We start from the raw sequence: 19,941 nt of genomic DNA on the forward strand, positions 1-19,941 counted from the left end.
ATTAATACGTGCGCGAGCTATCCGCTTCAAATCAAACATGTCTCTTTTGTAATAAATTGAATGACGCCATACATAACATCAGTATGGCGCGAAAGAGCGTGCGGGGCGGTCACGCGTAGCGTTCAAAAACTTACGCTGAGTAAATTAAGTGACAGTTCTTTGTTTATAAATAAAACGTGCTGAAACAAATAAAAGTTTGGTCAGACATCGTAAAAAGATTTTTTTCATATTCTTATGTTGTAAATATTTGCTATACTTGTTGGTATATTATTGGGATTTGGTGAAATTGTGATTTTTATTAAGTAATAGTTTCTATTCTCTGGGCGAATGGATGTCTTTGTGTCAAGGTAAGTTTATTTAAAAAGTTGTTTGATATTTTATTACCAATCCATAAAATTACAAATTACGAGTCTAGTTAGTTTCGCACTTGAGTAAATGTCTACTCAACGACATTTAAGATTCAGCCAATCACTGCGCTGTATTTCATACTCAAGTTCAGCTTAATTTAGTGTTTAATTGATTATACTTAATCTGAAAGTAATCAATAAGTTATATCCAGTGTACAGTATTGTAGGGTTATTTAATTATTTTAAAAAATCGTGTTAAAAAAATAAAGTTCCTACCTACCTACCTACCTACTTATCGATATATATTTTAAGACTGTAACTACCTATATTTTATAAATTTATATGAAAAAAAAATATAGTGTTTACCCTGGGTTGAGGACATATTAATAGTTTCTACAACTATTAGCAGTTAGCACCCCCGCTTGTCCTGTCTGAGGAATATAGCCAGGTACCCAGCTTGTTTTTAATTTATAAATACATTAAATGCTTGGATAATTGATTATGTGCTGTTGGATACATGCTGTTACCGTGTCCAAAGAATGCTACAACACTACATACTTTTTTTGCTTACTTAGAGCACAATTACCTAACTACCTAATAGATAAAATTACTAGAGAAATATTCCAATATTTGAGATAATAATACCTTATAGCTACTTAAAGTATATCATTAATAATAACAGTATTCCTTAGAGACGAGATAAAGATGTCGCCTATTTATAATGACAACATGTTCTAAGCAATATCTACAATAATGAACAACCACACGTGCGCTGCGATAGCAATGTTGTTTGAGAGATGTGAGCGACCTAGCAAGGTCACATCACTTTAAGAATTCACGGGGCCCCGGCCAAAAGCGAGACTTTTTCTATATGTTTGAGTTTATTTCCATTCAGAAAATGTTTTTGTACAATAATCTCAAAGTAGGCACTAATAAGTTTTTTAAAAATCTTTAGTACTTAATGACATAGGTAGTTACAAAAAATACTATTGAGCTGACCAACGGACTGCATCGCAGCGATTGCTTGCAGTTGCTATCTTCAACTGCTTGCTTTTTAATAAGTTTATTATTGTTAATCTAACACAAACCAAATGCAGGATGATCGTTATTATCTATCAAAAACCTACCAGATGACAGTAATGATATTTTATGTTACGGGCCTCAACCTGGGAATCCCACAATTTCCAGAATTATCAACGAAAGCTTAATTTAGACCGATATTAGGTCACATTTAATATGATTTCGTAACCGTGGATTTTACGTGTGAGTTTGGCCTTTCCTCTTTTACTTTGATATTATTTGGGTACTGATTAGTATTCGGTAGTACTGTTTAGTAACAATATTTTAGTTTTATTTTGGACTTCGTAATAGTAAGCTGCGTGTGTTCAATCCAATACTCACATTAAAATTTACTTACGACGTCGTGGTAAGTTGGTCGGTGACAAACTGACAGTGACAGTTGCCTAGTGTAAAATAACGAACGGCTGTTAGTTTTCTTTTAAGTATATTAACTACAGAAGTTTTTAAATATTGTCGGTAATAAACTGGTATTAAAATTTAAAAATAATATCGAAACAAGAACTAAACAAACTAGTAAGGTCGAACTAAACCCTAACTTATCTGTGCCTAACTTTATGTTTAGTTAATAACATCACCTTCAAACTTGACCTGTTGGTAATAGTATAAACAAGTATAACCTTTTTTAATGGGTACTTAGAGGTTGTACCTACTTAGTTACCTCACCAATTTCCTTATTTTGCTATGCCAAGGCTCTGTACTTTACCAAACTTACCTCCGACCTAAGACGTGAGACTTCGTTCGGGGGAACGTTTATAATACTTATCCCCCGACGAAAAAAGAGAGGTGTTATAATATCATCATCAGCCAATAATCATCCACTGCTGGACATAGGCCTCTCCCAAGGAGCGCCACAACACTCGGTCCTCGGCCTTCCTCATCCAACCACTACCCGCCACCCGCCTAAGGACGTCAGTCCAGCGGGCAGGAGGGCGTCCCACGCTGCGTTTGTTATAATATAAACTGATGAAATATTCTTGGACTAACAGAGCGCCTATCCCAGGCTTGCGGCTCCAGTTTACTCAGTGGTTAGGCTGGCTGAGATGAAACTAAGGGGATATGTGCGAAGGTTCCACTCGAGAGAGCCACGTAGGTACAGGGACTTCGCCCCCTCTCAGAATAGAATAGAAATTGATGAAAGATTATACTTATACAGGGTGTACTAAGCCGAAACCAGCATGTGCAGCATGTTATATCTAAGCCTGAAACTAAAATCAGAATTTCAAAATTCGCGGAAAAAAATAACATTTTCCAAAGAAACTTAGTTGGTCACGTGACTTTTTACTATGGAGAATGATATTCTTTTTTCGCGAATTTTGAAATCCTGATTTCAGTTTCGGGCTTAGCTTAGATATAACATGCTGCACATGCTGGTTTCGTCTTAGTATACCCTTTTTGCAACACCTGTATATATTCAATTACCGCATAAGTATATGTTGACCACTCAAAAAGCACGTGCTTCTATGATGATAATGGTAGCGTGATATGAAGGCATCCTAGGATTACCGACTTTATGAGGTTTACCGCAAACTGGATACGACAGTATTGTTTTTTATGGTTGCACTTGACGCGTGACTTCGATAGAATCAAGTAGCAAGTACCTATCTATAAATATGTTAGCCACCTGTAGGGTAACCACTACCGACACATTAGCAATTCAACAATCCATCAGCGTCGCTCACTTGTAAAAATTTTACTTGTACAGTGCGACAAACTTATCTGTTCCATGAGAGCGAACTAAATTGATCCATATCCCATTACTTACTAATCCTTATCCTTACTAATATTATAAATGCGAAAGTAACTGTGTCTGTCTGTCTGTCTGTCTGTCTGTCTGTTACTCTTTCACGCCAAAACTACTGAACGGATTTGAATGAAATTTGGTATACATATGGTCTAGACCCTGGGAAAGAACATAGGCTACTTTTTATCCCGGAATTCCCACGGGAAAACTTTTTAAGGCGAAGCGAAGCTCGCGGGAACAGCTAGTGAATTATATATTGTTAAAGATTAGATGGGTTTATTAACACCGCTAGAGCGAATTACCAATACGAGCAAACTTAAAATCTTATACATACATAGAATTAAGAAATATTAGTCATTTATGTGAGCTCTCACTGGAACAGATAAGTTTGTGGCACTGTAACTTGTATGGGTCTGACACAAGTTTGACAGGCGAGGGCGCTTCTTAACGATTGTTTCGGTGGTGGTATCCCCACTGGTCTAGAGAGGCTACCTTACCTAGATACATGGATGGGTCTCAAGTCTCCACGTTCGAAACCGGAGCAGACCGCGGGGCTCCAGAACATACCTTGTAAAACACCAGCGCGGTGTCCTTGGCTGTGGCCAAGGGCGCTGCAATAGCTGAGTGGACGCCTTTTTGGCGGACAGCAAATTTATACGTGAATTGAGTACTATATTATGGTGTATAATTAACGTGACCATTTATTTATTTTGACAAAGCGGGACACCTGCGGATGATATTCTTTTTTATCTTTCGCTCAGTTTGGTCAGTGCATCAATTTTATTGAAAGTTCAATCCCTACTATGAAAGAGTGAAATGTGAAAGAGATGCATGAATGGTGAATGATTTTTTTTTATATTTATCTAATAATCTTGTAAAGATGGTATATTTACCTAAGTACTTACTATGTTTTTATAAATATCCCAGACGGTACACTACATAAATCCGAATTACTTTTTTACGAATATGAAAATAACGTTTTTTTTATTATAAATTTCATAGTTCTAGTAAATTTTAAGTTTCCGAATAACTAAAATTAAGAAAAGTTGATAAACGAAATTTAAAACAACAGATTTATTAAAATGACAAAGTCAATTTATCGAATGTTATAGTTTCGATGTTTTAAATGCACGATTTTTTATAATATCGAATTGTTTAAATAACGAATCCCGAAGTTTTAATATTCCGAAAACACAAATCCCCGAATTAACTTAGTTAACAATTTAACATTTTTTTTGCTTCGCTGCGCTCCGCTTTGTTTTTCGATATCTATATCTATAGCACCTAACACGCTCCTCCTCGCTTTGATCGACGTCGCACCTATCTTTAGGTTTTGGTTCTAAAGTATTTGAAAAGTTCATTTTATTTTTGACAAAATCACGAATTGTTATATTTTTGGTCCGGATTTGATATTTTTGTGATTATAATAAATCTAATGTATTTTATTTTTCGTATACTAAAGTTGTTGTTGTTACTAAAGTAATCGTATTTTCACGTTCGTGTATTTAACAATCGTAATAACAAACCTTCGTGATTATTACCTATATCTATTCGATTTTTATAAATCGATATTAAAAAATCGTTATTGCAATATTTAGTAAATTAGGTACATATTCGGTGTTTCAAATTCGGAAAAAAGGGTTTCGGAATTTTTGGGTGTTCTCATACCAGCTACGCTATAAAATTCTTAAACATCATACTATATATTTTTTAATAATTCGAGTAGTTTAATTTAAAGTTCTTATCGTATTTTCACATTCATAAAAGTTAATACAGATTATTTTTTTTTAAAACATATAACTACTTACTCCCACGCCTTTCTGCTTTGTTAGGAATCGGTAGGTGAGCGAGAAAAAATTATATACATGATAGAGAAAGAGCGAGTCAATGATTGTCGATGAAAGGAAATATGGGACGAAGTTACAAAATGTAGATGATTTAAATTATCGTTTGGTCTGTTTAAGAAAGCGGGACATTTTTGCCCTCGCGGGGGACAGCGGGACGCACAGCTTGAAAGCGGGACTGTCCCGCCCAAAGCGGGACGTATGGTCACGTTATGTATAATTAAGTATGATTGCTGTCAATGTCAAATAAAGTTTTATCTTTCTTTCTTTCTTTCTTAAAAAATATATCTCCTCTGCAATGTAAACAAAATATGCTCCGCCTTTTTAACCGACGAAAAAAGGAGGAGGTTCTCTATTCTTCTATATACGTATGCTTTTTTTCAGAGTCAGTTAAAACTAGTTAAAACACCTTCGATCGCTGTACTTCCATTGGCCCATGATCCTAACTTAGTATTTTTTCAGGTGTTTATACTGAGTTGGCGGAAACAAGATGGCCGTCTTCAGTGACGTCACGTTCGCGCAAGATGGCGGCGGGAATATCAAACTTCATCCTTATGTGGTCGCCCTAGTGTAAGTAGATTTTTTTTTGCTTTAGTTTAAGTACCTGCTAAGGGCAGATTTTTCAGTGGATAAAAGTTATCTGGGGAATAATTCGAATGCTATCGCGTCTGAAGAATGTTAAAAAGTAAGTTAAGTATAAAGGCTGATTTTTCAATAGTCAGATAAAAGTTATCCGAGAAATAATTCTGATGCTATCGCATGTGATTGTGGGTATTAGACAGTGACAGCATTTATCTGACCATTGAAATATCAGCCCTAAGACTAATTTATCCTTCAGCTAATATTCATCTGAGTATGGAAAAATCAGCCCTAAATCTTTTAAATCTTACTTAAAATAAGTACTTAGGTACTTGTTTTGCTAATTGCTAACGGACCCATGCAGTGGAGACTGAGATATTAAATTATCTTTACTTCTGTAACGTAGATATTACTTATACAAAAGTAGACTTCTATGAACGTTTAAAAACGTGTAAGATTTTATTTTTAAATTGGATTCAGCGATCACGAGTCTCGCGCACGCGGCCATAGATATCATTTTGTAATGTGACAACTTTGTAAACAGACTACCATATTAGGGCAGCTGATAAAACCTTAGATTAAAAATATACGATCAAGATGACGGCCGACTGGAGTATTGGTTAGTGACCCTGACTGCTGAGCCGAAGATCCCGGGTTCGATTCCCGGTTGGGGCAGATATTTGTTTAAAGACAGATATTTGTACTCGGGTCTTGGGTGTTGATATTTTTATTTAATATGTATCTATACACATAATATGTATTTGCGTAGATATATCAGCTGTCCGATACCCATAACACAGGCTCTGCCCAGCTTGGGGTCGGATGGCCGGGTGTGAGATGTCCACACATATTTATTTATTTATACTTAGATTGAGTAACATAAGCAAAAAAACTGTACGCATTTTGTTTACTGTCAAACCGTTTTAATTTCAAGCTATTAACTACCATTTTACTAATCAAATCAAAGCCACACAAATCGAACTAATTCAAAATACTCGTAAGAAGTGGGGTGTTGTTTGTCAAGACGTTTCTTTTGCACTAACACTCCATCTGGTTAGTATATTGTAATCTACGGTGGAAAGGCCGCCAGGTAGCGGTTGTCAAGAGATCTCATCTCATATACTTACAGCATTGAAAACATCTGACAGTCGGGTTGCCCACTTACCCAACAAAACTCTCTCAGCACAAGCTTGCTTGTGCTGGGGTCCACCAACCCGCACTAGGCCAGCCAGGCTGACCCTTCCTTCATTGGAAGGAGGCCCCGTGCCCCAGCAGTGGGGACGTGATGGGTTGTGATGATACTTACAGCATTTCCATAGAATTAAATAAACTACTTATAATTTTCTCTACGGTTCGCCAGATCGCTTGAGCGCGTGCCAATTCATAATAATCATTCGGTCATCGACCTGCGTGACGTCATCACGTACTAGCAGATAAGAATGTCATACCAACATAGGAGTTTACATAATAAGTACTGATATCTAATTGTAAATGTATTTATTTAGCATTGCATTGCTCGTGTATTAGGTGCACCTATACTGCAGTCATTCACACTTAGCATAAAAGACGAACATCTTTGTGTGTCATTTTAATCAAAATAATATTTTAGAAAATTACTATACAGCTAAATAAGTAAATGGTTCCACTGTGAAATTAATAATACTTACGTATTTGGAAATTCAAAAACTACCACATTGGAAAGTAGTTTTTAAATTTATAAAAAGACAACACTAAGATTGTTTACATTTTGTGCCAAGTATGAATGAATGCAGTACCTACCTATACTTCTATAGTAACGCTCAAATACTTCTCTTGTAAATTTCAAAAACGTTTGATAGTTTGTCGAAAATAGGTATGGAAGTTTACATTTTCTCGCATACAAAGTGGCGCCTCTAGCGGAAACTAACATGAAACTTTTGACAGAGATAATGTATGCAGGGCCTCTAGTACGAGTTTTGCAATTTAAGAAAACGAAAAAAGTTTCGGGTTTCTTCTGTCATCTGCATAAATTATCTGTCAATAGTTTCATAATACTTTTTTCGTTTTCGTAAATAACAAAACCCGTTCTAGAGGCTCTGGATGCGACCTGAATATTCAGAAATTGAATCAACAATGTTAGCTAACCAAAGTGGGAGCACAATAGCACAAAAGGCTTAAAAAGTGGGCCAAACTCAATCTTAGAGCATTGTGATTGAGTGATTGTGATACAAAGTCCACTTACTGCCTGTTTCACAATACCTGGATAAGGAATAGTTAGTTAGTTATCTGTGGGATAAGTCATGCTGACACGTTCTAAAATGTTTGTTTTGGTATGTGACACACAATCTTGTTCGCGTATTGTTAATCTAAGAGTAATCGTGTAACAGGAGGGTTCCATCCTCTGTAAATGCATTCCTCTACAACTCATTTATAGGAATACATTAACTTCAAACCAATCACCCCACCCTGTATTATTAGGTATACCTACATAACAGTACATTTTAATAACATATATATTAATATTAAGTACCTATATGATATGCAATTAATAGCCTACTAATATTGTCAATTAATTACCCATTAATTCACTGAATGTTATTCAAACATAGCTGATATGACATAAAAATGAGATAACGATTGCTAATAGCGGTCACAGCGATAGAGCAAAGATCAATGTTAGTATTACCCAGTGGAGATAAGAACCTTAGTAACTAATTTTAAACTAAATAAAACTAAGACGACCGCATGGCGTAGTGGTTAGTGACACTACTACTGAGCCGAAGGTCCCGGGTTCGATTCCCGGTTGGGATTATTTGTTTAAACACAGATATTTATTCTTGGGTCTTGGATGTGCCCGTAAAATGGCAATAGGCCCGCCCCCTATTACATTGGGACTAACATAACACTGGCGAAAAGTGGGTGCAGCAATGCACCTCTGCCTACCCCGCAAGGCAGTACATTAGTACTGTGTATACATTAGTCGGTGTGAGTGTTTGTTTGTTTGTTTGTAAATTAAAACTTATTGATGCAATAAACGATTGAGTATTGAACTATTTTTTTAGGAGGCTTCCAGATTATTTACTGATGCGCTAGCACGGGGCGCAAGATCAAGAAATGGCAAAAGTTTTGCATCTTTGCCATACCCTCTACAATCGAATACATATTGTCCATCTTTGGGCAGATCACTGATCATTTTTAACACTGTGCAAACGTTCTACCCACATTGGCAATTTATTAGTTCACGAGGTTGAAAAACATTCGCTGGGTAAATACTTATTAGGTACTTGGTCTTTATTACGTGGTTACCTGTTACACACTTTTGTACCTTGTCAAACTAACGAACCGTCTATCCATACTTTCAAAGATTGATAGTTGGTTAGTTTGAAAAAGCACAAAACTGTAATCGCTTGGCTGCTTCAGAACTACCAAGTCTTCGGACAGATTTTGTCAATGTTACCACATGGGATGGGAGGAGCTTGCCAAGGATCGCACTGTGTGGAATAAAGAGAGTGTTCGATGGGTGTGAGGCACACGATCAAGCGTGGTTGAGGACACTGGCGGATAGGAGAACGAGACGCTACCAGCCCGATAGCGTTTCAGCAGTCCGGAACTTCTCCTGCAATACGTGTGGTAGAATCTAGAATTTGCTGCTCCAGAATAGCGCTTTACAGCCACCAATGAAAGTGTCTCAGACAATGAATAAATCGTCTGTAATATACGTAGGACGCTGGACTGACGACCTTAGGCGGGTAGCCGGTAGTGGTTGGATGAGGAAGGCCGAGGACCGAGTGTTGTGGCGCTCCTTGGGAGAGGCCCATGTCCAGCAGTGGATGATTATTGGTTGATGACGATGATGATGATCAGTCAGGGGCCAAGAAAACTGACCGATGGTATCTGAAAGTGTTTTCTTTACGGCAAGCTGTACACACAGGCCCATAGGTTATACAAATAGCCCCATTTAATTTTATTATGTAGGTACTTACTAGTAGGCTGACCTTTTGAGTACAACAACATGGCTATTACAAGGTAAACATGTTCACTATAGAGGTATAATATAACCTAACTTTTCTTAACGAACGTTAAACCCTCCCGACATTCGAATCTAAAAGTTGCATAACTTTTAAACGGAAAAGCCAATTTTGTTAAAATATGGCTAGGAATATTTTGGGGGTGACTAAACCTATGACCCAAAAAAACAAATCTAAAATCGGTTCAGTCATTTAGGAGCTACGCTACCACAGACAGATACACCGACACGTCAAAATAACAAACCCCCGACGAAAAAGAAGGGTGTTGTAAGTACCTACCTTCTTAAACAGGCTGGAAATTCATCACAACTTTCATTATAGGACCAATATTATAAAAATAACTAAGTACCTACCTACCTTCCCTACCTTTCGTAGATCGCTTTAAGTAATAAGACCGCCTTGAAATAAGAGAAGTGTTGGTGTTGCACATTGATGGCATAATTAAATGTCTCCTCAGCACAGCAAAGTACTTAGGTATTATATAGACATAGAGTGGGACGCCCTCAAGGTGTGATGGGATGACGCGGGTTGCAAACACATTTCATAAACATAATCCACATAACACAACACATTATTATAATATATCTGTAAGTACCTACCTAGTTCGAAGAAGGACATACAAATATCCAACGATAACCACCTTCATGACTGATGTTTTAAGGTCCTATATGCAGTGACACAGTGTTAAAAAGCGAGCAATATGATTGGTGGGTAATGGACCTCAGTGGGCTATGTGCAAATGGGAGTGAATTGCCGTAATGACATATGATTGAGGTGCTTGTAGGATGACCACGGAATCTGGGCGTATCGGGACAATAGCGATATGTCATCGTGAAATGGTAAATACGGTTCGATAAAATACATAGATAATTAATACTTTATTACACACAAACGCAGAAATTACAAAAATAAATCCACAACATAGACGGTTCAATTGGCGGACTTATTACTGAGAGTAATTTCTTCCAGTCCACCACGGAAGAGATGCATTATAAGCAAGAAAAGGGGAAAGTGCCAAAAAAATACAAACAGAATATAAGTATAAACAAGGAAAAAAATATTTAAATAATCTACTTAGGTACCTATCGTGATTGTGAACCTTACATAGGTACTTTACCCCATTCTTTTCTAATAGATTTGTCTGATTATGGTCCCTTACCACTTATGATTATACAAATAGCATGTGAATGCTAAGTGAACTTACATTGCAAATATTATGTAAAACTGCCACCTAATTCATCTTATAAATGTAGTAATATGCGCTACGAATGATTTCGACCGAATGGCGTAGTGGTTACCCAGGTAGCACACTGGCTGATTAGATGTCGAACCTGCCTCTTATTTAAGTGTAAAAGTGTTATATAAGATGTTTAATGGTGTTCGTACCTTCAATAAGCTGTTATAAAGCTTTGAAATAAGTTAATAACTTAATGGTTGGTAAAAGGTTCATCTAAAATACGTTATTAAGCTGTGGGCTGCATACGAGTTTATAGTTAGTGTTTTATAACGCTTTTTGCTGTTTAATGGCTGAAACATATTCTTTTATACAGACAACTGGTTAACAGTACGCCCCAGTGGTTTTCTAACGCTAAAAGCTGATGTATCATCTTGAAGGCATCTTTTATCAAGCCCTTACACTACTTGTGGTCTATGTTGAAACCAATAACCAGATGTCTGGTTAAAACTGTAAAAGAAATACTTTAAACAGCCCGCAGCTGCTTAAAATACTTCAAAGTTTAATCTTATTACTCCTGAAGCTGTAGAAGCGTATCGAGTCGTTTATTATAACAGCTTGGTTGCAAAGCTGATTTGTGTAATTTTACCAGTGGTTTATGATTCTTATAGAAACATAGTGTCATTTATGCGTACTATTATAAAGATTATCGCATCCCGGTAAACCCTTATGGAACTTGTTGCTCTTGATGATTCCATTTTGCAGCTTTTCTTCCCAACATCAGTAAATCAATTTATGTTGGGGTCCGTAGCTTGCAGTCATAATCATTATTCATTGTTTAATACAGATACTTACAGTTAAATAAAAAAGAAGAAACTATGGACATTCCCTGGTCAAAAAGAAAACGAAATGGTGCAATAAAAAGAAAATTATCAAGGAGATATGAAGAAACACAAGAATCGTCATTTGATCAAGGTCGAAAAGACAATATTAATAACGATTCCGTACAAATAATTCTTGCAAATCCTAGTACTTCCAGTTCTTTTGTGACCCAGTCTCCACAAGAATTGTATACATCCAGTAGTACAGATGATGAAAATCAAGGAGAATTGAATCAGTTAGAAAAAACATTTACATTTCAAAGAAAAAATAAAAAAGTGGGCCGTCGAACACAATATTACTCAAGTAGCTTTAAAAGAATTAACAAAGATAATAAATGAAAAGATACCCAACGCTTTACCCAGTGATCCAAGGACATTACTTAAAACTGACAGGCACATAAATTAAAAAAAAAATTGGAGAAGGTGAGTATTGGCACCAAAGTCTGATTCATAGTCTACAAACTATATTGGATAGTATGGAATTAGTGCCTAGTACGGTCAATTTAAACATAAATATTGATGGGCTGCCAATATTCAAAAGTTCAAAAAAGGAATTTTGGCCTATACTCTGTAATATCCATGACAATAAATTGAATGAACCGTTTATAATCGGAATATAGTTACTAAGCCCCTAAGGATGTGCACTTTAAATTTGTTTCCATTCAACATGGATGTGAATTGTTTTTAATACCTCTTCTACATACCTATTTGGATTAAATTATTTTAAAATAAAACAATATTATACCAAGATAAATACTTTTATTATGAGATCAGGTACAGACTTGTAGCATATTGAGAAGCAATGTTTGATTGGCTTGCAGAATTTGGGTAATATTGTCATCAGATCGCTGCTGCTGCTGCTGCCATGCTGCTGCATGTCTGACACTGTGAATGAAAATGAGAATTTATACTAATAAAGTTGACAATGACATTACTGATAGCGTTTAGAAATAAATAGCCTATCACGTATTGGTTGTCACGCTACATATTATTTTTACGAGTACCTACATCATTATCGATTATTATTTTAATATTCATAATAATTGCACACGCCATTAGTACCTATTTAATCAATGGAAACGGTTTTTATTATTTGTCAGAGGAACCCCATTATGAACCCCGATATGCTGCATAAAGTTGTTGCTGAAATACGATATACCTCAATAATAATTAGAACAGCGTACCCCAAAACCTTGTAAAAACTAAAAGTGTAAATGAAAGTATTCTATGCAGAACATAAGCAGCTTGTGGCTGATTATTAGAATTATTTACAGCAAATAGAATCACAGTATATTTTTTCAACGACTTAAGCTGAAAACTTTATGGACGCCATAACTAACCTATAAAAATAATTTTGAATCAAATTTTAAATCGAATATTCTGCAAAACTACACATTTATTTCAAATATTACCTATTTTTCAACTTAAAATACGGTCGTAAAAGGTTATTTCATATGATTACAAGTAAAATTTTACAAAACGCTTTTTCACTCGAAATTTATTTACACATTTATTTCAATATATTTAAATACTTCTTAGGGCGCATCAATTATTTGTTATAAATTAGTATAAACTACACGATAAAGTTGCACTCGCAATCAGAATCTGAACTTATTATTATATTCACTGGTCCAACTTACCGTAACTCCAAACACAATATTTTATTCAAAATGGATGCACTGTTAAATAATATCAACTTCTTTCTTTTTCTTGTTATGACGTGACGTCTTTGGAAATATTTTAAAAATAATAAATATTTTCATATGGAAAGCTGCAAAAAAAGTTGTAATTGGATACCGCGTACGTCAAAAGCTGCAGAAGGGCTGGATATGATAATCTTAAGCAGAATGAAACGTTTAGGAAGAGTTTATTGCAGCTTTAATTAAGCCTTTTTTAACGTAAACCACAGCCAATTTTCAGCCATTATAATACCAAAGGCTGGTTAATTTGGGGCCCTTTTTGGCTGAAACAGAGCCACTACAGCTATGATACAGCCAATTTAAATACTATATTGCAGCATTGGTATTCTTATACAGCACTTGTTCAGCGCTTAAGCAGCAATTTTGTGCTACCTGGGTAGTGACCTGACTACTGAGCCGATGGTCCCGGGTTCGATTCCCGGCTGGGGCAGATATTTGTTTAAAGACAGATATTTGTCCTCGGGTCTTGGGTGTTGATATTTATATTTAGTATCTATCTATCTATGTATTTGTGTAGATATATCAGCTGTCTGACACCCATAACACAGGTTCTGCCTAGCTTGGGGTCGGATGGCCGTGTGTGAGATGTCCCCACATATTTATTTATTTATTTATTTATTTTTATTTCGAAAAACATTTGGTAACACTAGCAGTGCGATCCCCGTGACCTAGCTAATGATACCTAGAAGCTGATATAATTTCGCAATTTTCTGTACCACTGCAGATGTCTACATAATGCTGTAATACCTACATGCAACCTCCCTTGTATTAATGTATTATTGGGGAGTTCTTGAGTGGAGACCACGAACAGGCAAACGCAGCGTGGGACGCCCTCCTGCCCGCTTGACTGACGACCTTAGGCGGGTAGCCGGTAGTGGTTGGATGAGGAAGGCCGAGGACTGAATGTTGTGGGGCTCCTTGGGAGAGGTCTATGTCCAGCAGTGGATGATTATTGGCTGATGATGATGGATAAGCACTGGCAATTAAAAACTCCCACTCACAAAGTGCCAACGACAAATGGCCCCATTTTTTTAAAAAATTAACATTAATTAGGTACCTAATAATTATGTTTTTAGATGGTAATGGTCTCAGATCAGACAAACTTCAATTTTTTTTCCGATTTGGAGTAATTTAGTGCTAACTATGTCACTGGAGCTTGTTCATTGCTCAAGAGTTTTTTTCATGGGACTAGTCCGATTTCAAAACAATATCCCATGCTGCGCAAATAAAATTAGTACCTACTTATGGATAAGAACACTGGAAAAAAATAAACACTCAAAAATCGGTTCGGCTGTTTGGGAGCTACTCCACAGACACGATTAACTTATAATACCCCTCTTTTTATCGGGGGTTAATTAACCGATAAAAAACTTGATTTCACCATTTATTGCAGGCATGAGCCGCATGAGTGTATCGTTGTTGCATAGGTAGTTTGAGGTTGTCACGTTGTCAGAAGGGTACTCTATACTGTCGAAAACTAATGAACGAGAGCTGTCGTGCAATCGGCACGTTTAATTAAACCAGATAGAGACGTGGCTCGCGCAAACTTTAAGGGTGGATTCTACGAGTAATTTCATCGAGAAAAAACCCCCATATGTGGGGGTCTAAGTAACTTAAATTAGATTTTGTTCTTTTTTATAGAAAATCATATCTCGAGATTTAAAAAAAACGCCTTACGGACATTAAATTAAATGCTTTTATCCGTAAAAAGTGATCTCTATCCAATAAAAATATCCACAACTGCTTAAAAGTTAAGTACATAAAAAAGTTCAAATCAACTTAAAATGGCCGCCATTTCTAGAATATGGAGATTTGACCCCACATATGGGGGTTTTTTCTCGATGAAATAACTCGTAGAATCCACCCTTAAAGTTAGTCGGGTCCGAAAAACAACACACACTGTAGAGTGACCCCGTGGTCAGTGCAGGAGTGGGGTTTCTCAACCTTGACAGTAAACTTGTCGCTCGGACGGGTTTAGAACAATGTGGATCATGTTGTGTGGTGCAGCTATTTATAAATATCTAGTAGGTGCACACAAGCGGGGACAGGCCGTGTCATTTATAGCGAAAATACTTATCTGCAAATAAGTATACTTTATAGTGCCACAATCTTATCTGTTCCGGTGGTCAAAATGTACAACAACGAGACGTCATTGTCAAACGTCATTTCATACTCTGTGCGTTATTTGAGTTGTCAATTTCTGCGAATAAGCTGACGCTACGTTATTTAATTTGTTTTGTGATTTTCTGGGTGAAATACTGCCAAAAACGCTGTAATGTGATGCAAGAAAAGTAGTACTATATATATTGGCTTTATGCAGGAAGAATAACGTATTCAGGCGCCTTTAATTCCGTTTGAAAAATTGGAAGAACGAGTTGCAGCGGCTACAGGTTAGTGTTGCCAAATATGACGAATAATTTTACCCAATTATACTCCATGTAATTTTATGAAATATTTTCCCGAGAGGCCCGTGCCCCAGCAGTGGGGACGGGATGGGTCGTGGTACTCGTGATGAAAAGTATATAATCTTTATTTTTCTTTGGTTACAGGTGTGAGGACGTGACATGATACTTTAAATCTTAGGCAATATACCAAGAAGAATTTCGCGCACCTGCAGCGATTTTAGACGAAATAATGATGATTTATGACATGTCATTGTTTTCCCAACTTATCAAGAAGAGTTGGCTGAAAGAAATTGCTTTTTAGCAATTAGCCTTTGGAAGGAGACCCGTGTCCCAGCAGTGGGGACGTGATGGGTCGAGATGATGATGATGATGAATTAGCCTTTGCACACTGTCTGAATTTCTTTTAATTGTATGCTTTTGTTTCTTGTTACTTTAGAAAATGTAAAATAAAGTGTTCAAAAATAATACTTAATTAATAGTTTTTTTAAGTCTATCTATCTCGTTATTCTCACGACCCACATATATTACCTATACCATTGTAATCTAGATCATCCTATATCAGAAGCAGAACATAATCAGAACTAATTTTATTTCTGTTCGCCGTGGACAAATTTTCCATACAACAAATGTCGTTTGATATATTATATCCACTTTCATTTACTATCGACCCTATATTTTGATTTATCTATACTTATGAATGTATTAAATTTTGCCTATTTCTGGTTTAAAATTATAACAATAGGTAATAGCAGAAATGCATTGTCGTTTAAACCAGAAATAGGCCAAATTTAATCGATGGCATCACTGGATTCCATGACAGCGACGTCGCCACCGGAACAGATAAGATTGTGGCACTATACCTACTTTTAAAACTGTTTTCTAATGACATTGTCATCAACTCGTCATTATCATTATTATTGCCATATAAGTATATTATTATGCTGATGCCTATATTCCCCGAAGGGGTAGTCAGAGGTGACTCACCGCTTTTTGCAGTAGATAGGTAGGCGGCACACAAAAAACTGATCTTGAGGTAGGTATATATAGATTTTCAGCAAATTTATAGAAATTAAAATATCTTCAAAACTATCGAATTAAGGTCATAACTATATTATGATATTCTGGCCACTCTTGAGCTGGCCTATGGCATGACGTTGACTTTTGGGGCACCCTGTATATATTCGGTTTATTAAGATTTAAGAAACTGTTGTCTCCATTCCTCATTCACCTTTGACTCATGATGCCCTCCGTTGTCTTCAGTCGCTGGTGCGTGTCCTGCCTCTGGAGCACGGCCACCGTTCTGCTGCACCGTCTGGTGACCGCCCCGCTGCCGCCCATCGCTGGTGAGTGTATCTCTTCATGTTCTATATCTTTTTTTTTCTTTTTTTTGCACACCTTTAACATAATTTCTCCTGTACTTCCTGTGGGTTGACTGGTAGAAAATGCTTAATTAATGCTTTTAGCATTAAGTCCACCCTTTGTACACTTATTTATATATTTGTGCAATAAAGGATTAAATATATAAATCTATGATCTATATCTGTTCCGCGATAAAAAGTAGCCTATGTTCTTTCTCAGGCATCATCTGTATACCAAATCTCAGACCATCTGTATACCAAATTTCATTCAAATCCGTTCAGTAGTTTTGGCGTGAAAGAGTAACAGACGGAAAGACAGACACAGTTACTTTCGCATTTATAATATTAGTTAGGATTTTGTCCGGTTGTTCTATAAAAGGGTGGTTTATAATATGGTGTATATTTCATCACGCACGCGGATTCGCCTGCTTGACCAGCTCAAGTACCTATTCTTTTCATTCACTTTGACAAGTCATTTGTTGACTTTGACAAGTGTTCTTTTCATACAACTATTTATTGTAATGCGTGGAATACGCACGCGGGACTCGGAAAAATGAGATGAGAAGCGAAGCATGCTTGATGAAATGTGCACCCATGTTAAAAACACCAAAACACTATACATACGCTAGGCAAAATAACCTGGCCCCTTGTCGCGATCTTGTTTTGACAATGGTTTACCGTGATTTGACATTTGACACTAATAACCTGCTACGTAAATATTACGTCGTTTTGACTTCGCGGTAACCCCTGACATAATAACAATAGTGAAGAGTGTTGAGCTAGGGCCCCTTGCTAAACAGTGTCACTTGTTTAATAAGTTAAATCTGTTCGAATTAGGTACCCGTTTTTTAAAAATGTTTTAATTACAATACAGCAACAATAAACAAATTGAAAATATAAGTTGCTGCATTTGATGGTTCCTACAGGATTCATCATTCATCATTAAATCCTCTAACTCCACGAGGAGCATAGGGCCTCCACAGTTCTTCTCCAGACGTTCCTGTCCTGGGCTCTTTCTTTGGCTTCGTCCCAGGAGATTCCGACGGCATTGAGGTCGCTGAGAATGGATCGCCTCCAAGTTATTGCAGGTCGCCCTTTGCGCCGTCTGCCCTGCGGCGGATTCCAATCTAACGCCATTTTGGCGATATTCCCCTCTGGTCTTCTGAGGCAGTGTCCAATCCAACTCCACTTTCTTCTGAGGATCTCTTTATTTATGGGTTCCTGTCGCGTTTCCTTCCAGAGGTCTTCATTGGATATGGTTTCAGGCCAGAACACTCGCAGAATTTGCCGCAGATGTTTATTGACGCAAACTTGTAACTTAGTGGAGATTGATTTGGTCACTTTCCACGTCTCGCAACCATACAGCAGGACTGATTTGACATTGCTGACAAATATACGGAGCTTGAGGTCTCGTGATATGATGTTTGACCGCCATATCGGTGTCAGCTGGGCAAATGCGCCTTTTGCCTTTTTAATCCTGCCATCCACATCGTCATCTGTTCCGCCAGTAGGTGTGAGAACACTTCCCAGATAGCAGAAATAGGGCACATCTACCACCTGTTTATCCCCGATTTTAATAAGGTCACGGTTCGGGGTCACCACCCTCATCGCTACAGTTTTTTGCGCATTAACTCTTAAGCCTGTTTTTTGCGCTTCATCCTGAACTGCATTAGCGGTGCATGTGAGATCTTGCAGAGTTGTTGCTAATAAGCAAATATCATCAGCGTAGTCAAGATCATTCAGCTGATCACTTCCCCACTTGATACCCTTCTGACTCTCTGTTGCTTTGCGCAAAACTTCGTCTAGCAATATGATAAAGAGGGTAGGCGAAAGAAGGCATCCCTGTCTCACTCCAGCACGCAGTTTTATGGGATCAGATAATTTCCCGCTATGTAGAACTCTACATGAGCTGTTGTCATACAGCGCACGAATGAGGTTGATGATCTTCATAGGTATGCCTTTTCTCTCTAGTGCTTTCCATAGTGCAGACCATCTGACCGTGTCAAATGCCTTTTCGAAGTCCACAAAAAGAAGGTAAAGGTCACTCTGCCATTCGGAGCATTGCTCTATGATTATACGCAGAGCATTAATGTGGTCTACACATGATCTACTTTTCCGGAAACCAGCTTGATGTTCTCTGAGTGTTTTGTCTACAGATGCAGATAGTCGTGTAAGTATAACCCTTGTCATAACTTTAGACACTATAGAGAGCAAGGTGATACCTCTCCAGTTATTGCAGTTGCTTTTATCGCCTTTTTTGGGAACTTTAACTAGCAACCCTTCTTTCCATTCTTCAGGGAAGTGTTCTGTGATCCAGATTTGTTTAAAAAGCGGGTATAGCATATTTGCTGTTCTTGCACTGTCTACTTTAAGCATCTCGGCTGTTATTTTGTCTGCACCTGGCGACTTACGGTTTTTAAGAGCATCAACGGCTTTTTTTATTTCATGAAAACTTGGCGGATCCGTACAGATGTCACTCATTTGCTGTCTATTAGGGCTTTCATTGTCTTCGGCTACTGCCACAACTTCAACCTCTAAGATGTTTCGAAAATGTTCATGCCATCTTTGGAGTTGTTGTTCTACTGTAGTAAGAAGATCGCCGTTTTCGTTTTTGATAGGCTTTGCAGTGTTCTTATTGCCTTTAAATTGACCTACTAGTGCTTTTGTGGTGTTGTAAACAGCACCCATGTTTTTTGCGACGGCAGCAGCTTCCGCTTGTGAAGCCAGACTTAGTACCACTCTCCTTTTGTCGTTCCTAACACTGCGCTTTAATTTTTTCCGGAGATCAGCGTATTTTGCCTGGAGAGTCTTATATTCAGGCGAAG

At 37.3% G+C, this 19,941-nt stretch overlaps 1 protein-coding gene across 1 annotated transcript in view; it reads left to right on the plus strand.

The window, feature by feature from the left end:
• Positions 1-69: 69 nt before the first annotated feature.
• The window catches only part of LOC105388217, a 30,280-nt gene continuing 10,408 nt past the window's right edge, over positions 70-19,941 (plus strand). The window contains exons 1-3 of the mRNA XM_048629933.1: positions 70-347; positions 5,475-5,582; positions 17,019-17,101. Of these exons, the coding sequence (XP_048485890.1) occupies positions 5,503-5,582; positions 17,019-17,101 (163 nt within the window). The 5' untranslated portion in view covers positions 70-347; positions 5,475-5,502. The remainder of the gene's footprint in view (positions 348-5,474; positions 5,583-17,018; positions 17,102-19,941) is intronic.

This window comes from Plutella xylostella, chromosome 24, assembly GCF_932276165.1.
Source record: "Plutella xylostella chromosome 24, ilPluXylo3.1, whole genome shotgun sequence".
Classification (NCBI taxonomy): Eukaryota; Metazoa; Arthropoda; class Insecta; order Lepidoptera; family Plutellidae; genus Plutella; species Plutella xylostella.